Source organism: Phalacrocorax carbo, chromosome 4, assembly GCF_963921805.1.
Source record: "Phalacrocorax carbo chromosome 4, bPhaCar2.1, whole genome shotgun sequence".
In the NCBI taxonomy this organism is placed as follows: Eukaryota; Metazoa; Chordata; class Aves; order Suliformes; family Phalacrocoracidae; genus Phalacrocorax; species Phalacrocorax carbo.
The window spans coordinates 14,840,906-14,860,959 of record NC_087516.1 but is presented as its reverse complement, the minus strand read 5'-3'; the positions used below and the strand labels follow the sequence as shown (position 1 = coordinate 14,860,959).

General features: G+C 43.4%; 1 protein-coding gene across 1 annotated transcript in view; it reads right to left on the bottom strand.

The window, feature by feature from the left end:
* The window catches only part of STX18 (syntaxin 18), a 70,314-nt gene extending 66,266 nt beyond the window's left edge, over window positions 1–4,048 (bottom strand). The window contains exon 1 of the mRNA XM_064449123.1: window positions 3,651–4,048. Within this exon, the coding sequence (XP_064305193.1) occupies window positions 3,651–4,043 (393 nt within the window). The 5' untranslated portion in view covers window positions 4,044–4,048. The remainder of the gene's footprint in view (window positions 1–3,650) is intronic.
* Window positions 4,049–20,054: the final 16,006 nt, after the last annotated feature.

Here is a 20,054-nt window from a genome sequence, read left to right as displayed (position 1 = left end):
GCAGATACAGAGCTTTCTTAGGAAAGAAAAATTAAATTCAAGAGAAAATAAGGAACTATTACAACTTTGCCAGCTTCTTCTCCAAATGCTAAGGACCTTCAATCTTTCTCTTAAATACCACTTAGAGTCTGTCTTTGAAGAAGACAAAAAAAAAAGGTAAACATTTCCACAGACCTCAGATCCTACAGCAAAACTCATAATCCTTTGGGAGAAAAAGGAGGAAGAAAGTATACTCCATATGACCGAGAGTTGCATCACTTAATACAGTTCAGCCAAGTGCTCAAACACATTCATAATGGGATACAAAACCTCCGCAGGATGGGCTAGAAAGGAGAACTCTAATTGTGCAGCTGCCCCAGGCAGGGCTGAGCACCCTCCCAGCCCCGCAATCCAGCTGTGCTGCCACACATCTGGACCAGGGCTGGCTGCCACTCCCACAGCTTGGAGCACAAATGGCCCAGCTCCACCTGCAAGAAGCAAAGCAAACCCACCCTGAATGTAACACTGGAAGGAGTAGGTCTGTGTGTAGAGTCCACATAAATATTTCAACACTTCCATATTTGCATGTCAAATGGAGACCTTCAACTCAGGACTTTGCATTTGTCTAGTCCAGAGACAAGGAGGCAGAGGGGTGACCTCATTGCTCTCTACAGCTTCCTGAGGAGGGGAAGTGGAGAGGGAGGTGCTGAGCTCTTCTCCCTGGGATTCAGTGACAGGACACGTGGGAATGGCTCAAAGCTGCACCAGGGGAGGCTTAGACTGGACATTAGGAAGCATTTCTTTACCAAGAAGCTGGTCAAGCACTGAAACAGGCTTCCTAGAGAGGTGGTCAATGTCCCAAGCCTGTCAGTGTTTAAAAGGCATTCAGACAATGACCTTAATAACATGCTTTAACTTTTGGTCAGCGCTGAAGTGGTCAGACAGACGAGATGGTCGTTGTAGGTCCCTTCCAACTGAAACTATTCTATTCTGCAACCAAATAAGGCATAATGAAAATGGTGACTACGTGTAGGTTACTCAGGGTCTCCGCTGTTATATGGATTCTGACCAGTATTTTTCAGTACAATTTTTAAAGACAACACTGTTTGATATGTTCCTCAGATTAAGCAATGAGCAAAACACCTGTACATAGATAGGGAAGAATTCACTAGCTTTTGGGGAGCTTTTTAAAAAAGAAATATGTCAAAGAACTAACCTATCAAAGATCACATTTGCAAGCTAAGTTGCATAGTCTTGCAGAAGCAGCTAAATTTTCAATTATGAGGCTACAACAAAGTACTTGAAAGAGGGGTTGACACATACATAATCAAACCAAACCGTATTTGGCTGAAACAAGCAGTTAAATTAATAATTTATTTTACTACAAAGCTTCTCCTTCTAGATGCAGTTTCAATATTTTATTCACACATTAAAATGGTGGTCTCTGGTCCTGGAGGTTGTTGGCTCACTGTCACAAATGCAACTGAGTTACAGGAACAGAGAGAAGACTGGGGCCAGCAGGAAATAGGTGTGACCAGGGGGAAAGAAAGGACTAAGGCAGGAGGAAAAGGACACAGCTAGAGCATGCCATCACTGCACAGGACTACGGCTGCGCAGCGAGAAGATTATGAAGGTGAGGCTAGGCCTGAGTATGAACAGAACTTAAGAAAGAAAACCAAAACTGGGAGGAAGCAAAAACAATTGAGCGTTGGTGGTAGGAAGGGAAAAGAGAGAAAACACTAGGATGGAGGAAGGAGCTGATCTGAGCCTAGTCTGAGGCTATGAATTATTTGCAATACAGTTCCTCCTCATCAGTTTCAGCGTCTGAAGTGCAGACAGAGACAGTACGGGAGGCAACGGGGCAGAAGGTAAAAAGCTTCAACAGGAACGAACCGAAGCCTGTGGCTATAAGAACATCTAGAACAGAAATTTAAAAGCTCAGATTTCTTCTTGCTTCCTCTGATACTGCAAATAGCAGTGAAACACCTGACAGAGTACCCAAACACCATCTAGCACTAAGCCCTTAGAGGGTAACAACCTGCCCTCACCCTCAGCCCAAGTGCTGGAGCTCTCAATGGCAGATTTAGAAGTTGCAGCCGTGTTGATGGTGCAACTAAATGTCAACATGGTGCCCTGTAATAAAGTTTCAATCCTTTTTAGAACTCTACGAATTTACAGACACACAAATTGTGTTAAAAGTTAAAAAGGTTGCCCTGTTCTGAGGTAAGACTGAAGGAGCCCATTCTCTCTAACACTGCAGCAAATGGAATATCTTTAGTTAAAAATCAGGAGATGCAGTGGAGAAAAAAGGTAGATGTCCTGGATGAAGATCTTGAATATAGTTTTATGGACTGGTCTGAGCACTGCAGATAGATCCCTACCATAGAACTCACAGCTGACTAGTCACTTAAATCAACTTCTTGCAATGGTTAATAATTATACGCTCACTTAACAGGAACCCAACTTGACACCCCCTGCTTAGGCCTCAAAGCCTAAATGGGCTACAGAACATCAAACATCAAGTGTTATAAAACACATTAGCTTTTAAGTACTCTCTCTTGGAACTGGGAAAAGTACAATGAGCATAGGAATGTGACATTAATATCTGCGCTTGAAAACTAAACTATTCACAAGTTAAATAATGACGGAATGAGGCTACCTGGGCATTCTTTGCTTAGTCCTCAACTTGCACATGCGTTCTGTAAGCCCATCTCCTCAGAGAGCATACTGAGCAGTCTTTTAGCTTTTCAAAATATGTTCCAGTGTCTTGTTAAACGTGTTATTCAAACTCTGCTTCAGTATCAGACTTTTCCCCCTGTCTTTTACTCAGTATGGACAAGAATAATCTACAACAAATTTGTTTTTACAGTACGACTGCGGACTGAGAACTATTAATACTGCTGCTCAGCCTTCAGCTCCGTAATTCCATAGTTTCGCTGTGCTTGCCTTCTCAAGTCTTAAATTGTCCTGACTACCCTTTTACGTGTACCTTGTATGGATGGAACCGGCACTTTACAGCCATGCTGTAGGACATAAGGAAAAAAATAACACCGGAGACAGCGTCCGCGGTGCCACGTGACAAACGCTCCCACTTGCCAGAGAAGCGACCTCTTACGTGGCAAGCGGCGTGAGGGCACGCGCACGCGGGACCGCGGCGCGCACCGACGGACGGCCGCGTCCGCACGGCCGGGGGCGGCGGCCCTCCCGCGGGACGGCGCTGGGGCCGGCGGAGCCCCCCGGGACGGGACGGCACGGCCGTGCCCGCCCCGCCGCCGCCGCCGAGCGGGCCCCGCCCGGAGCCTGCCCCGTCGCCGGGCTCCCGGCTCTCACGCCACGTCCCTGTGAGAAACAGCCGCCCCGGGGTTGTCTGCGGGCGGCGTCGGGGGCCGCTCGCCCGCCCCGGGCCCCCGGGGAGACCCGGAGGCGGTGGCCTGCTCCCAGGCCGGGCTGAGGGGGGCGGGCTGCCCGCCCGCCGCCCAGGCGGAGCCGCGGACCGGCCGCCGGCAAACGCAGGCCGCGGCGAGCCCGGCCGCCGCCGCTGCTCCCCTTCCTCCCCCCGCCCCCGGGACCCGGCCGCCGCCGCTTCCCCGCCTCCTCCTGCCCCCGGGGCCCGGCCGCCGCCGCTTCCCCGCCTCCTCCTGCCCCCGGGGCCCGGCCGCCGCCGCACTCACCACCTCCCGGGCCCGGCCGGTGAAGTCGCTCTTGGCGCGGGCGGCGCTCCGCTTGAGCAGCTCGTCCCTGGCGCTGTCCCCCGCCGCCACTCCCAGCGCCTTGTTGCGGGTCTTCACCGTCTTCACGCTGGCCTTGAAGAGCAGGGTGATGTCCACCGCCATGGCGGCCCGCCCCCTCCGCCGCCGGCCCGGTGCCGCCGCGCACTGCTTCCCCGCGCAAACGCGGCCCCGCGCGGCGCGTTCCGCCCCCGCCGCGGCCCCGCGCCGCCTTCTCCGCGCTCCCGGTGTCCTTCGTGGCCGCCGCCCGGCGGCGGGGCCGAACTCCCCGGCAGCCGCAGGCAGCCGGCGGCCCCAGCTCGGGCGAGGAGTTCGCCTTCGGCCGCCGCAGCTCATTCCCCGGGGGCTGAACGGGCGCCGGGGCGGAGGGCTGTGCGCGGCGCCCCCGCGCCTGGCCGCTGCCCCCTCCTACCACACAGCAACTTTGCCAAATAAAAGTTACATTGCAACAAACCTTTGATGTCTAGACCACCCCGCTGTGGCGCTGCGGCAGGTGTGGCCAGGTGGTGCTGTTAGACGCGGTCTCCCAAGTGTTTAGCTTGGCAACTTAGCCATTAGAGTCGATTAATACATGTTAGTGGACCTGGGATTAGTGCTGGTGCGAGATTCCCCTAGGAAATGGTTGCACGTCTGTGTCCCCTGATCACTTATCCCTGAGCCGTACAGGTGGAGCAACCCTGTTACACGCGTGGCAGCGATTTCTCCTCTGTCAGGAAGCTGGCTCTGAGGCCCGCCAACCTGCTGCCGTCCGGCGCTGGGACAGTATCGCACTGGTACCTGGGAGGTGTGCCACAACCCGTTATGGTACAGCCCTGCTCGTAATCTCAGTGAGCTGAGGAAACCTTTGTTTTCGAGGTGACTTTATTACCACGTCTGTGCAGTAGGCTAGCTGTGTGAAGCTGTGTGGCACAGAGGGGGAAACGTCCAACCAAATAGACAAGTGGTGGTGTTAGATGTGTGTGTGTGTATATAACATGCCATATAATGCTCTGGGATCCAGCAGATACCATGTAGTTTTCAACTGTGCTCTCACTGACCAGCAGCACAGTCCCTGAGACAGTATCCAAAGAACACAATTCCAAAATCCTGCCTCTCCCCAGCAGACTGGAACTTCATCAACCACAAGTATTTTTCCTGTCTGCTACAGAGGATCAGGCTTCCTTCCATTGTTGATTACTACTCTGCTTTCAGTTCAATTCTCATCAATTCAGCCTTAGCTACCGATTAGTGGTTCCCTCATAGTTATGGTGTGATTAGTATTCATTCATACTTTGTTATTATTATTGTTCTTTTTTAAACTGTGCTTGTATCGTGGTATAGATATGTATTGCTAATTAAAGGAACAGACCGGTTTAAGTCCCTGTCCTCGGTGCTGGATTTACCACGAAAATATATTTAAGGTGTTAAAGAAGTGGAAAACGACGGAGATTAAACTTTTCATTCCAGGAATGCCAGCAGTATTTGATTGAACCTCAAGCCAAATGCCTTTGCTCTTTCAAGATTAAGAAATTCACTATAAAGATACTTTAGCAAAGGACATATTTAATAAAGCTGTGTGGCATTTACACATAGTAAACGAGATACTTTCAGGTATGTTTCCTAAAATTGGTTGTTTCCCTTTTCTCTGCATTACCAAAAAGAAAGTAAGCACACTTAATAAAATGCCAGGAATGTCTTGATCACACTGACACCCTCTGTCTGAAACTCCCTGGAGACACTGCTGAGACACGTTCACCAGTGCTACGAGTGAACTAGGGTAGTTTTCATATGCCGTGGTTCTGCCATCTGTACGGTAACTGATGCCTCACTCCACAAACACGTTACTTCACAGGCACTTGAACAGATAACTTCTTACCAATAGAAAAAAGAAATTGACAGCTTGGCCTGCAGTAGAATGCTCCTGAAAATGTAGGTGATAGAATTAACCTCTGGTTTTGTGCATATTCAGCTATATAGCTTGTTCTAACATTTAATGAAGGTATCATTTACAGTCCCTTGAAGTATTCCCATTTAAGTGGGCAGTGGATAAGAATCTATAGATTTTTGCTATTAGAGTGCTGCTTTTTTACATTTAAACTGTAGCAGTATGAAAGTTATTTTGAATTTTTGAACTTCACCTTCCCTTCCTGCTTTTAGAAAAAAACAACTTATTGGTGTGACAGTTTACTAATTTTCTAATGAAATTTAGGTACTTCAAAATAACTGGAATACTCTATACATTTTCTGGTGAAAAAAGAAACCACAGTTCATTAAAGCAAAGTAAATTTTAACAGACAAGCTAGAGTTTACCTCCTAACCTTGCAAATGTTTATACATGTACTAAACCACTGTGAATACCGTGAAAACTCGCATTGAGGTTAATGGAAGCACACATGGCACATACAGTCAAGCACATAACCCTTTTACCACATCAGAACCTTGGCTGGAAATTCTTCTGGAGAAAGATTGTGTCCTTACTTCTAGTTTTACTTGTTTATTTGTGCTTTACGTATGTGACAAGAGTTACTGAAAAACACCCCAAAACAGTAATAGTAATATTGCTCAACCAATTTTGAACCTCAGCAGTCTTAACATTTCCATTCAGGCACAAGGTTATAGAGACACATTTTTAAAAGAACCACAGTATTAAAATTCCATATAGCTGATCTCATCTGTCAGAAACGGACTGCACAGTTAATCTGGCAAAGGAAAAAGTTAAAGTACCTTTTTAATGTGAAAGAAGGTTGCTCAAGTGGCCTAACTCATTAGGTATATAATACCCAGGGCCTCTGCTGTAGAGATAAATAGATAGCTTTGAAGATTACAACTGCTTTAAAATCAGTTGCTAAGAACTGGTGCCCAGAGCTTTTATTTGAACTTGATCCTAGCTTCCTGTATACAGTAACTCCATCTACTCAGTAGTTATTTGCACTTCCACAGCCACCTTGTTTTGAAAGTTTAAAGCTTCCTTTGGAGCAGATAGGTTTCAGTAGTACATGCTGGAGCTTCCTGTAATTGGTGAAAAGACTAACCTTGAAATTTAAGCTTTTAAGGTTGGAGTAAAACTGCAAAACACACACAAAGGACTACAGTCCCACCACAGGCAATGCAGGTAAATCTGTAAGAACATATGCACTGTGCACTCAGTGTTGCCTCAGCAGAAATATGTCTGGAAGAGCAGGAATTAGGAGTTTGCAAACTACCAACAGTTTTGTGTGCAGTGTGAGGATAGCATGCTGACCATCAGGTCTTGGTGTGCCTGCTTAAATGGTGTGTCCAGTAAAATGTCCTGGGGAAACCTGCCAGTGCAAAGGAGTCAATGTTTCCCTGTGGTTATCAACCAATGTGCCCATTAAAGAAGGGCCAGTGGGCTTCATCTCCACTCACAGACAGGTAACTCCTCACATTTTCAGTTCTTTTTGTGTGAGACGTAAAAGAAAGAGATAAAGCTCCTGAACATCTTCCCTTCTAATGCACTCCAGCTACAAAGGTCTTAGTTTGACATGGACAGTAGAAATTACATTTTGTATTTTTTTCTGGCATAAACCCAGTAACTTTATGTGTCAGCAGTGCTGCAAACTGAAGAAAATACCAGAAGGAAGGCCATTTGCTTACAGTGCACGTTTGTAATCAAGGCAAGTCAAAAGGGGAGAAGCTGCATTTGATGACTGCTTAAACTTTTAAGTCAATAGCATGCACGCTTATTGGCTTAAGCTCAAAGTAAATACAACTTTGCGGATCTGTAAAGAAATCTTCCTTGGTGTTTGAAAGTAGGAATGTAAGACAATACAACCTGTACAAAGGAAGCATGGTCACTGTGCACAATGAAACAAAGTTTTGTAGAAAGAACGGATATGAACTGCATAGCTATAAGAAACTTATATTACCTGTGACAACAAATATTGACCAATAGGAACAATTTCAATTGGCATTAACATCAAGGTTCTGTTACTCCTCTTGAAGCTAGACCATCACACCAAAATTTACACCAAAAATAGTTTAAAAAAAACAGAAAACCCTCATGTAAAACATATTTTTTCCTTAAAATATGTCTGTATATACGGAGTCTAACAATAGAAATTCAGCCAAAAAATGATAACTTGCTTTTCCAATTTTTGAGAGGCATATTTAATTCTTAGAGACATTATGCATAAAACCATTCTTTAGTTGTAAGGTAACACCCAACCTGATATATGCTATCCAAACTGCATCATCAAAGAAGTGTGTGTGTGTGCACACACGCATGCGCATGTATGTGTTCAATGCGATTGAACTTGAACTGTGGAAATGTTAAAGACCTGGCTTCTGCAGGCAAGAATAATTCTCAGGAGTGCTGATTCTTCCTCACGTAAATGGAAACACTGTCCCTGCCTTTGGACATTGTGTGTAAAAAGTAGGTGAATTACCTTATAGACAAGGTTTTATGAAAAGACAATGACTTGGAATGACTACTTAACCTATGTGCTGAAATAAATGTTATTTTCCAAAGCAGCAGACTTCAGAGGGTAAAATCTTCAGTTCTTTCCTCACGACTCAAAGTGTAAACCTCCAGATCTGTGCTTATCCTACAAAACTTTGAATCTTACAGTTAGTTCAGCATGTATTAGGTTTTTTGGCATTACTATCACTACTGCTTCTTGGCTGATCCAACAGCAGCAGTAGTTATGGCAAATGTGTTTGTGCAACTAACAACTCTGCTGCTAGTGTTCTACGCAGATTATCATCTAACTTGGATAGCACCTAACTAGTGGATCCAAAGCAATAGTAACTAAGAGAAAGCCTAGAATCAAAGCCTTAGGTCAGATTCCCCAAAGGTAGTTAGGAGCCTAACTCCTAAGGAGATCTGAATCCCATTCAAAGTATTTATATATCACTCAATTTCCATGAGTTTTGGGTGTCAGGGCTCACCAACAGCCTTGACTGACCCCGACCAGCCCGCTCTGGGCCCTCTCTCATGACCTCCCTGTGGGCTGATATCAGGGAGGTGCCCGATACCCTGGGCTGGGGGTGCCCCTGGCTGCCCTGCTCCCCTCACTCTGGGGCAGCAGGACAGGTTCCAGCCAGCAAGGGCCTGCTCTGCTGGTTGTGGTGTTGCAACCAGCTCCCCATGCCTGAGCGAGCAGCTGGTGCTCACTCTGCCCTGACATTGGGCACATAAATATCATCATTATGACTGTCATAATTAGAACAAGTAAGGCCAGTAATACCTAATGCAGTTATTTCCCACAGCCAGCATATTTGCCTGGAAAAAGTCAACAGAGACAGTGTTCTTTGTCTCAAATTTTGCTGAAGAGATTTTAACTAATTCAAAGTCTCTCCTTTGAGACCTTCCCATACCCTCCTAGACTCTTGCAGACTGGATGGTTTCTTCTATGAAGTTCTGCAGGAAAAGAATACAGCTGGCACTTGCACAAGGAAGTTCAGTCTACTGAATTCTGTAGTGACACTACCGCAGACACAAAGTCAAACTCAGTTCTTTCTCACTTCTTTAACAACTTCAATCAACATTCACCTAAGAATTGAAAGAGGAACTCGGCCTCTACATATAAGAACAAGGCCATGCGTTGTCAACCAGGCAAAAAGAAAGATCAATAAAAAATGGTGATATTTCTTTCAGCAACAAAAAGCATGCACACAATAACAACTGGCATTATTTCCCATGTGCTTGGATAATCTTAGTAGGCAGTTGGTGAAACAGGTGGATTACCTTCTAATTTTCATCAGTGAAGTCACTTTTGAGAGCAGCCACTAAAATATTAGCAAGATAGTGCAGAGAAGCTTGCACTGTCACTACCCCAAGTTATTCTTTTTCATGTACCTTGAAAACATTGTGTTATGGTCTCCAGTGGTAACATCAACATTACATGTATTTTTAAGGAAAAACATTCATGAATGAAAAATATATTTAGACCTTCCAAAACCACTGATTTTGGAAATCCCCCCCAAAAAGTTGAGCATATACTCAGACAACTTCTGTGTTGCATATACAAGAATCCCACATGTCTGCTGCTAGATGTGCAACATTTGCAGACTTGCATATTCTATATTTAACATGCTGCTATCTGAAGAGCTTCTTCATTGGACAATGATGGCAGTTAGAAGAATGGGAATTTAAGAATGAGAAAAGAAATAAAATGACCTTAGAGGAGAGATGAAAAGTGGAAGAAGATAAGCAGATAAGGTCTATACCAATTCAAATCTTACAATAAATTCAAGCCGGGAGCAAAACGTAATGCAAAAAACAATTAAGAGCTTGTAAAACAAATACAGGACTGGAAGGTCTTGGGGCAGGGCACAGACAACTCCATGCAGCTGAATTTTAAGGATTGTGAAAACATACGTGGCAATAACCCACTCAAAAGAAAGTGAACCATTTGAACACTTTCTAAACGGTGCTGATGAATGTTAAGAGGTAGCTTTGGTTAAGCACAGGAATGTCCAGATGTTCTAGGTAGAGCTTGGTTTAGTGCCTAGCACATTCACAATGTAGTTTGCTGCTCACAAGCTTCCCTGAACAGAAGAACCCTTATAAACTGAGCAGCAGCCAACACAAAGGAATCTCAATGCAGAGTTCTTACAAGTATAATTTAATATAGGTAGTGAAGAGATTGAATATCCCTAACAACTACATACGTGGCTGTCAGCCTATGGGGCCTTAGAAATGGGATCAAATGAGCACAAACCAGAGAGGCCTGGATTTTGCATACCACTGCCCACTATATTGGATGCAAGAGGATTTGGCTTGAAAATATATATACAATAATATTATATATGTGGGATGCTCACATTGTCCCACAGGCTCCGAGTTACTGGCAGTGAGCAGAGATAAATATATATATTCAAGAGATCCTTTAGAAATTCCCCAAGAAAAATATTGTTGATATGCCCACTGTGGAAAAAGTAAGAGAGAGGTTGAAAAGAGACACTTTTCAGGAACCATCCTATTATGAAGACTGAAAAGCAGCGCAGACACAGCAGTTCCCCATAACATAGTCCAGATTCAATTTATTTCTCAAGATTCATGGGTTTAGGAGTGAAACCAGCCTAACTACTCTCTAAAATTCCAACTCCTTAATAAAAATTGAGAGGGAAAAATTCTGTTATAAAATATTAAGGTGAATTTCAGTCATGGAACACAGTACAGAGCATACTAATGTCTTTTATTAGAGAGGAACTGTATTTAAATGTGATCTTCCACTGATTCCACGCTAACAACCTGCAGAAGTAATGGTGGGGTGGCCCTTACAAAAGGATGGGTAGAACAAAAATGCAAAAAGGGTAGAATAATTAAAATGTAAAAAGAACCTATTTAAATAATTATTTTAAAGGAGAAGACGCGAGGAAATGGAAAGAGCTTCTCTGAAGTTATTTATAGACAATGGTATAAGAAAGGGAATTGTGAAATAAGGACCATTTTTGTTCAATTTTCTCAAAAGAAACTCAAATCCTAGTGTGTACATAACAAACCATGATGGTTGGACAGGCATTGAATTGGTGTTATTATGAGTCTTTTAAAAGTAAAAGAGAAAAAAACAAACTGGGACTTTCATTCTGTTTCATTTGATGTTAACTGCAATGACCAACTGATATGTTAGAGAAACAATATCTTTCTCAATGCCTGAGTGCTCCCCACATTTATAGGGTCAGAAATAACAATAAGCCAAATCAGAGACATTTCCGTTGTTGGGATTTGAATCAGGCCCAGCATACGTCATTAGAGATCCTACAAAGTCTTCGCCAAATCCACAAAGGACTGGAGTAATTCCATAGCTCCATTCTGACATTTCTGAGGTTAGGCAATGGCTCACTATCTGCTGAATATCATGCAGATTAGCAGCACAGTGGCTTGTCATAGTGGCTTTCACAATAAATAAAGCAGCAGTAAAGACACCAAATTAATTGACATTGCAGTACTCAAAATTATGTTCTCTTTAGTTCTATTGCTTATGACTTTAAGCTTATGTCTGTTCTCACAATATTTGCCTAGTTTTGTTACAGCTAAACTGCCTGAATTTTTTCATGGCTCAGTTGCACAAAGCACTAATGTGGGTACAAGGGATGGGAACCAACAGCTTGGCAGAAAGGGTAGAAAGGGATTGCAACAGTCCTATCTTATATTGGTTTATTCTGCCAGTGAACAGACCCCAAAAACCAAATCAGGCAGACTAGCCTAACAGAGAATAATTTTATTCTCATTTGTATCAGCTCAATTTAGTAAATCTACAAAGCCAGTGGAAGAGGCATAGAAAATACAGCATCTGACTCTATTCTTGCTTATCTTGGTGGAAGCAGGAGTTAAACTTGTTGTAAATAGGTGTCAGAGCACTTATGGCATGTTTACAGCCTGCATAGCAGCCCTGTGTAGAGATCCCTGAGCTGGCTCCAAGCAGGCTAGCATGGCCACAGCATAGGGGATTCAGTGCCCTGAACATTTTCTGCCAGAGTGTAATCATATCCCCCTTAGCCTTTCAGCTTAGGCTTGTACAAAGGCATTATTATTGCCATACAGAATGTATCTTACCTGACAGGGTCTTAGAGCCAACTTGTTCTTTTCATGTTGATGACTGAGAGTTGGTGTCCATGCTTTCCTGGTTGTCTGTCTTTTCCAACTGATGAACTTCCAATTTAGAGGAGAAATTCTTCTTGTTAGTCCCTAAGGGGAAAACTTAACGCCTTAACTCTAAATAGTCTCAAAGTTGGTACACAGTGTCAGATCATTCTCTAGCCACTTCTACAGCCTGTAGTCCTTTTGGCAAAGTATGCCATTGATTCTAAGGGACATCTTCTGATGGGTGCATCTCCTTGCAGTGCCTATCTTCAGAGTCCAGTTTAGACTAGACTTTCAAGTTACACTAAGCATCTAATTTTGAGGCAGATGATTTTAGGTTAGATGAGTGCAATCTTTCTTATCATGGTACTTCGTGTGATAAAAATGGAATATGCCAAAATGAAATGATTCAATACTTCCTTGAGAACACTGGAGGGAGCTCACAGAAAGAGACAGGAAGAAAAGCGAAAAGGTGAAAAGAGTTGTTCCAGTTATGTGAAAAGTTATGTGAATATTTACACCTATAGACTGCATCTCATTTCAATCCATGTACAAATGTAGGAAAGAGGTATCTTTGTTTATATTAAATGCTAGTAATTCTTTGTATTTTTATCCTGGTATCATTGTAACTTTCTATTTTGAGGATGTTTATTTAGAAAACACACATAACAGGCCTTTTCTTTTTCATTTAAATTGATGTTTATTTGTGTTCTCCTGTTTCTGTTCACTTGGCTTCATGCTCTACAGTCTGATATTTAATTTCAAATGAGGGAGAGGGACTTTGGCAAACTGTAGTTATACATCCCCTAGGAAAATACCATCATCTTCAGTGAGCACAATATAATGAGGAGGTGTCCTATTACATAATTGAGGAGGCATTGTCTTTTATATGCATTCTGGTTCACTTTTCACACTAAATTAATCTTAATAAGCATCTGCTTTGAGTAAAGAGAGTTTTGTGATATTTCAACCATGACCTCTCTGGAAGTCCAAATGATTTCACTTTATGTTTCAGACTGGAATATTCTTTTGAAACATTTCCCTTTACTATATGATAATCAGTGTGTTAACATGAGCTGATTAATCCCATCAGTCTAACACTGATACCATGGCTCTTGTGCCCTTTCCCCAGTAACCTCATGGCTGCAAAATTACTGGCTTCTTAAAAGAATTCAGGGCAATCCTACAGATTATGTTATACAGGAGGTCAAACTTCATGATCACAGTGGTCCCCTCTGGCACATAATCTATGAATCTGTAACTCAAACTGGAAGAAATACAAATAACGCACAATAGCAGTAACTGAAGAAATAAAACTAACTGCTTTTAAGATAGAGCTTGATATATTTATGAAAAGGATTATATGAGCTGGTTGCTTGCAATAGCTGGAGCACGGACTTGGTGGTCCTGCAGTCCCCTCCAGATCTTTTTTACTGTGTTTCAATTGCTCATCAGCTTGCTCTCATTTTTAATACTTATTTTAAAGCAGTTTTTGATACAGTTACTAGGATAACAAATTAAAGATGGTTTTTAGCTTTTTAAAGAAAGGCTCTCTTTCATTTCAGATGACAGACTGAATTGAGGCCTGTGAATAATGCTTGTGTTGACCTGCCAGAAAATGTCTTAGCAGTGATGAATTCTCAAATACCCAGGCTGAGCTTATTCATTTTGAAGTCAATGGGAGGAAAGGCAATAGAGCCCAGTACTGAATCAGGCTGCATTTTAACATATCAGCAATCATATAATGTGTTTTCTTTATAAAATGAGAGACTTTGCAAAAGCTACATTGGATTTTGTGAGTGTGACTTTTGCTATATAGTTTATCTGCTTAAGATTTTACCAACATATGAGATGTGCTAATCTTCAAAGTTTGCTGCAAACTTCCACAGTTACAGTTCTCTCCTGCCCCAGTAGGTTGTAAGACTTGACAGAGTTGCAGCTCAGAGAAGAGCTGGACTGAATGAATACCAGAAATGGAGACATTTCCAAGAAAAGTAGAAAGTGGGTTTGGGAATTTATTCAGTAACACACAAGGTTCTGGTCTAATTAAAACCATTGGTAGAATTTACACTGGCTCAGTGGGAATAAATACAGGACTAATCATTTTAAAGGCAAGCTTCTTACTTTGGAGATACATCTCGGATGAGACAAAAGGAGATTCCAGTTCCTGTTTGTCATTAGCAGTTTCATGGCACTTTTTAATAGGACTGAGATTGGCAAAAGGATTGTATACCATCATGTCTTGGCCAAATTTAATCTATTTTTATCCACATTAATTTCTTCCTATGGTTCCCATTATTTATAATGTTGCTAGGTTTTACTACTCCTGCTTTGTTTTCCTCAAGATGTACTTGCCTTCCTCTGGCAGGTGACTAGCTCCTGGTATACTTTTGCTGCCTCATGGAAAGTTTTATGGAATTCAATCGGTGTTTGTGAAACACTTGGAGCTTCTTATTTGTAAAAGAGCTTGGAGATGCTGGTTTAAGCTAATTAGTGCTGTAAATGTCAATATGTAAATCAAAAGCTTAAAGCAAGAGCATACTTAGTTTGCATTCTTTTGTAAGCGTGCCAGTCTTTTTCTCTTCTGCTCTTCTCTCACTTTAATATGAAGTTAAAGTATTTCTTTTATTAAAGGTTAATATTTATTGTACTGTTTGTATTTCTTTGCTTATTGGCAAAGCACCAGCAGTTTGCTTACACAGAACACGCAACAAGTGCACACAGTCTCAGGGTGCAGCTACACGTCTCTTAAGGTAATATGAGTTCAGGCTGGTGCTGACAGACTGGTCCTGCCTGTTGCTCGCCCTGGCAGCCTATGCCCTATGTACTGTCATTACCACTTGTGTGGCTGCCTATTAAATCAGATCACCTTGCATTTTCTGTAGAGTTATATTTCCATCAGACTGACTTGCTCATGACCACAAGTGCTGGCACATTTAATGCAGTGAGAGGGTATAACTGGGAGGTTAGGATTCCCTTTTTTAGCAATGACCCTGTATAAGTGTGACATAACTGATGGAGAAACCACACCTGTGACTTTTAAAGATCACCAGTGATTATGGCTGCCTCTATTTCTGGGCATCTAATTTAACATATTTTTAGAACGTGTGATATTCAAAATCCTTTGGTAACCAGATCCCTTCAAGGTGCTTAAATTGATATGTAATGCAAATATCAAAATAATAGTAAACTCATATCCTAAGGTTAGTATCAAGTGAGTGGATTTCAAAGGTACATTAAACGTCCTGTTTGTTTTGTTTAAAAAAAAGGTAGTAAATTCCTTGCAGTGTGTCATGTCATGTGGGTTTTAACATTTCTACCTACAATCCAAGTTTTGAATCAAGATTACTTGAGGGGGTATCAGCTATCATGCATTACCAAACCCATTTATTCCATTCATTGTCCTCTTTCATTTCCAATCCATAGTTGCCTGCAACATACATGCTTAAACTTGCAACAGTAATTCATATGTCAACACATTTCCATTAACTAATCAAAAATTATCAACTTCAGTTCTATAGGTCTGACCACAGGTAAGATTCCCTTTGTCCAACACACTTTAGAGCTCAGATGGAGATTTTGAATGTGATTATAATTTATAAGACATGTAATGGTAGCAATATTTTGTGCTTGAAAGGGCATTTTTAGACTTGCATGCGTGTGAATACATGTTTAATTAAATTAGCATGAACCTATGGTGTGCATATAGTCCAATGCATATGCATATGGCGTTATTCTGTGATTTTAAAAAAATGTTTAGGAACTTTATTACTTAAAAATTAACTTGATCATATGAACTATAAATGTGTGAGTTACGAGGTTTTTAAAGGAATAGTATCTGTAGGAGAAATATAACTGTGGGTTAGAATTTGCCTTGGAGATTAGTATTTTTTTAGTATTGGGTTGTCTTTCCAAGCTGATTCGCTGATTCCCCAGGTAAGAAGGAAGCTGAAGTGCCTCCAAGCTTGAAACCACTTCTCAAAAGTTCTGTGGTAGCATTGTTAGAGAGGTCCTGTTCTCTGCAGTGCTTTATGGGCAGAGACGAAAGGGAAGTCGGTCTGCAGGGAACAAGCCCACAGCTTCAACGCATGGAAAACTTTTGCATCATTCATGGTTGCCACTGCGGGAACTCAGAAGACCTGAGTTAGCTTGGCTACTGCAAGACTGAGAGCACAGTTTCACATAGTGTTAGGTTGGGCTAATTACTGATGTTAATTGTAGCAGAGAGCTTGAAGACATAGGTTTCCATATGAACATACAGAAAGTATACCTACACATCAGCTAGAGAATGCTGCCTCGAAAGGAAAACTCCAGTCCAGTCAGACACCTCTAAAACCTTTCCACTGGCACTTCTGTTATATTTATACATGAGCTATAAAGAATTAAAGGCTATCTGTCCATTCATATCCTAAAGATTGCACTTTTCTCACTAACTTGAAGGTAGGAAGCAACGCAGATATAAAGCCGGTAAAAATATGTAAATGTAATTGGTTTTATCCGAAAGAGATTAATTCTGTAGGGGTTTTTTTGAAAGCAGCAATAATCTTGCTTTTCAAAGGGTTAGTTTGCTTTTATGACAAATCCTGTTTCCAATTTTGTTTATCGCAATAATTTCTTATTTGCATCACAGATTTTACAAGCAAAATAGTTGACTACAAAATATCAAAACCCCCAACAGCTTCTTATTAAAACAGTGCCAAATCCTGAACCCACTTGTTCGGTTTTCCACCACCTTTCTCTCTGCGCATCAGTGAATCACTGAAAACTAGTTCTAAGAAAGCATTTGTCCCAAAAATAGTTTTAAATTGTTATGTCCAAATTGCTAAACATGTTAACCAGTCCATGTATACACATTCATGTATGTCATTTATACTTTGAAATCAGATTGGTGTAATCCTACAGATTTTCAGTCTTTCTGTGAGATTATTTTGAAGCGGTGTCCACAGGCAGCTCTTGTCAACATTTAGCTAAACTGGTAAAGGTTGTTAAATCAAAACAACCCTTTTATATTGAGACAGTCATATTAGCGCAAACATGGTCATAGCCTGTTTGTACACACTTGACTGAATTTATGACAGCTTGACTATTTTGAAAAGAAAATGTCTTTATGATAATATAGCTGCACCCAGACTAAGGGATTCTAGCAATTTAATTTGTCTTTTTGTTTGTTTGTTGCTGTTTTTTTCAAATTATTGATTCGGTCAAATTGTTGGGTGCAAAAACTGAGTGTAGATCAGGCCTCAGATCATGCTCTTATTAGCAAACCAAACACTGGTTTTGTTTTTGTTGCTGACGTTGTTTGTTTTCATTGCTGTCTGAATGAGCCTTTTATAGTCTCTGCCTTTGCCTGGCTGACTGCACCCGATTGTATTTAATTACATTTACTCAGTAGTTTTAGCCGGGATCCTCGGCCATTACCTATCAAGTCCAATCACTATTATTTAAATCCAATGACTCAGAATCAGAGAATTTATCTTTTGCGCAGTTATTGCCTAAACATCCAGCATAAACATGCAGAGATCTGGAGGACTTGTTCTGACTGTGCTGATTAAAGGCAAAGAGCAAGATGGATGGAGTCAGTTGTGATCAGCAGGCTACAGCGTCCTGCTGTGCTCCAGTCTCTGCCATTGTGCTGGGCTCTGGGTACCAGACTTGCCATGGTCCTCTCAGCTCTAAAAGGAAAGCTGGCTTTGTTTGCCTGTAAGCATCTGCAAACTGTTCTGACACATGATCTACCCTCTCAGCAAGGCCACTCATTAGGCTGATTATCACTTCAAAGTTTGTATTATCATCCATCTCTAAAGGCAATTAGGAATGGGTGGCTTTGAGTATCAGACACTGGGTGACACTAAGTGACTCATCTTTATTGATTCTTTTGTGAGCAGAGACAGTGATTGAGATGATAGGATTGCAGCCTACCTGCCCCTTTGACTGGTAAATACTGAAGAAAAACGGTGTGTAATTAACTGACAGTTAATATAGGTTCTGTTTAGTGTTCAGAAAGCACAATAGTGGAAGCTGCCCAAAAGGAACAAAGTAATGAAACTCCTTTGACAAGTTAAACTCTAAAGCCAACTGTGTAATTATCTGACAGTTAAAGGGGGGAGGGGAGGACTCGGTTTAGTATTTATGAGACCAAAGGAATTCCTGCGCCTGAACAATGGGGACAGTTACTGACAATAATCATAACAGCTACACAAAATATTTGTTTGTGCAAGTCTGGCTTTCAAGTGAGTGACGCTGGGTTTCGGGGTCAGAGGAGGCGCGCAGGCCCGCGCCGCGGTCCGGGTGCGAGGGCGTCCTACGGACTGGCCCCGCCAGCGGAGCGGTGCGAGGCCGTCCTTCCGCCTGGCCCCGCCAGCGGAGCGGTGCGAGGCGTCCTGCGGGGCGTCCTGCGGCCTGGCCCCGCCAGCGGAGCGGTGCGAGGCGTCCTGTGGGGCGTCCTGCGGCCTGGCCCCGCCAGCGGAGCGGTGCGAGGCGTCCTGTGGGGCGTCCTGCGGCCTGGCCCCGCCAGCGGAGCGGTGCGAGGCGTCCTGTGGGGCGTCCTGCGGCCTGGCCCCGCCAGCGGAGCGGTGCGAGGCGTCCTGCGGGGCGTCCTGCGGCCTGGCCCCGCCAACGGAGCGGTGCGAGGCGTCCTGCGGGGCGTCCTGCGGCCTGGCCCCGCCAACGGAGCGGTGCGAGGCGTCCTGCGGGGCGTCCTGCGGCCTGGCCCCGCCAGCGGAGCGGTGCGAGGCGTCCTGCGGGGCGTCCTGCGGCCTGGCCCCGCCAGCGGAGCGGTGCGAGGCGTCCTGTGGGGCGTCCTGCGGCCTGGCCCTGCCAGCGGAGCGGGGCCGCCGCGGGCGCGGCTCGGCGCTCGGCGCGACGCGGGCCCGTAATTCCCTTAACCGAGCCGCTGTTGGGGAAGTCGGGCTTCAGCCCCGTCTGCACGAAGAAATGTGTTGGCAAAACTTGATTCACCCTGGCTCGCATTCACATGTAGTGTTGTCCTGCTAACAAACCCTTCGCTTTTCCAGCACGGTTATAAACATTTCTTTTAATGTAGTGGCACGAGCCTTCTGCCAGGACAAGTCAGTCCACAGGTAGACAATTCAGAGGCACACTTATTGGTCCTCCACCACACCAGGACAAGCTGTTCCCCATGTACACACTCTCCCCCGATGCAATATTCACTGTAGTTATAGCCTGTCTGGCAGCATCTTGAAATCCTCTGCATGAACATCACAGTAAACAAGGAAGAAAAAGTCAAATTCATGTGCCAATGTGAACCATGTTATTTTGGAAAGGGATATACCCTGTCGTCTTCTGGAATGCACTAAGGAGAGAGCTACTGACGTTTAAAGTTCACAAAGATGGAGTGTCATTACTGGAACGAGCCTTCTGGTAAGCACTGAAGTCTGCAAGAGATGATTAGGCTGTACTGTCGGAAATGTCAGTCTAATAACTACCATGGAGTTTCAGAGGAGGTCCTTTCAGAGCCTTTAGGGTGGCGTTTTGTGGACTGAGGGCTGTTTAATATTGCTTGTGATTTCGTCACCCTGGGAGTGTGGGGGCTTCTTTTTTAATTTTGTGTGAATTGCCAATGAGTAAGTGATACTTTAAGTTTCTTTGGGAGCTGAGGATCTCAAAGCACATGGCAGACTAAATAAGGCTGAGCATGCCTCCATGAGATGGGCAAAGAAAGGGAAGCATATCAGGCCTGCAAATTTTAAAATCTATATGCATATACAGCATATAAACATAGACTAGGTAGCTTGTTGAAAGAACACTGCTACATGTTTTCCTTTCCTCTTCTCTTCTGTTGACTTCCTATTGACCTTTTC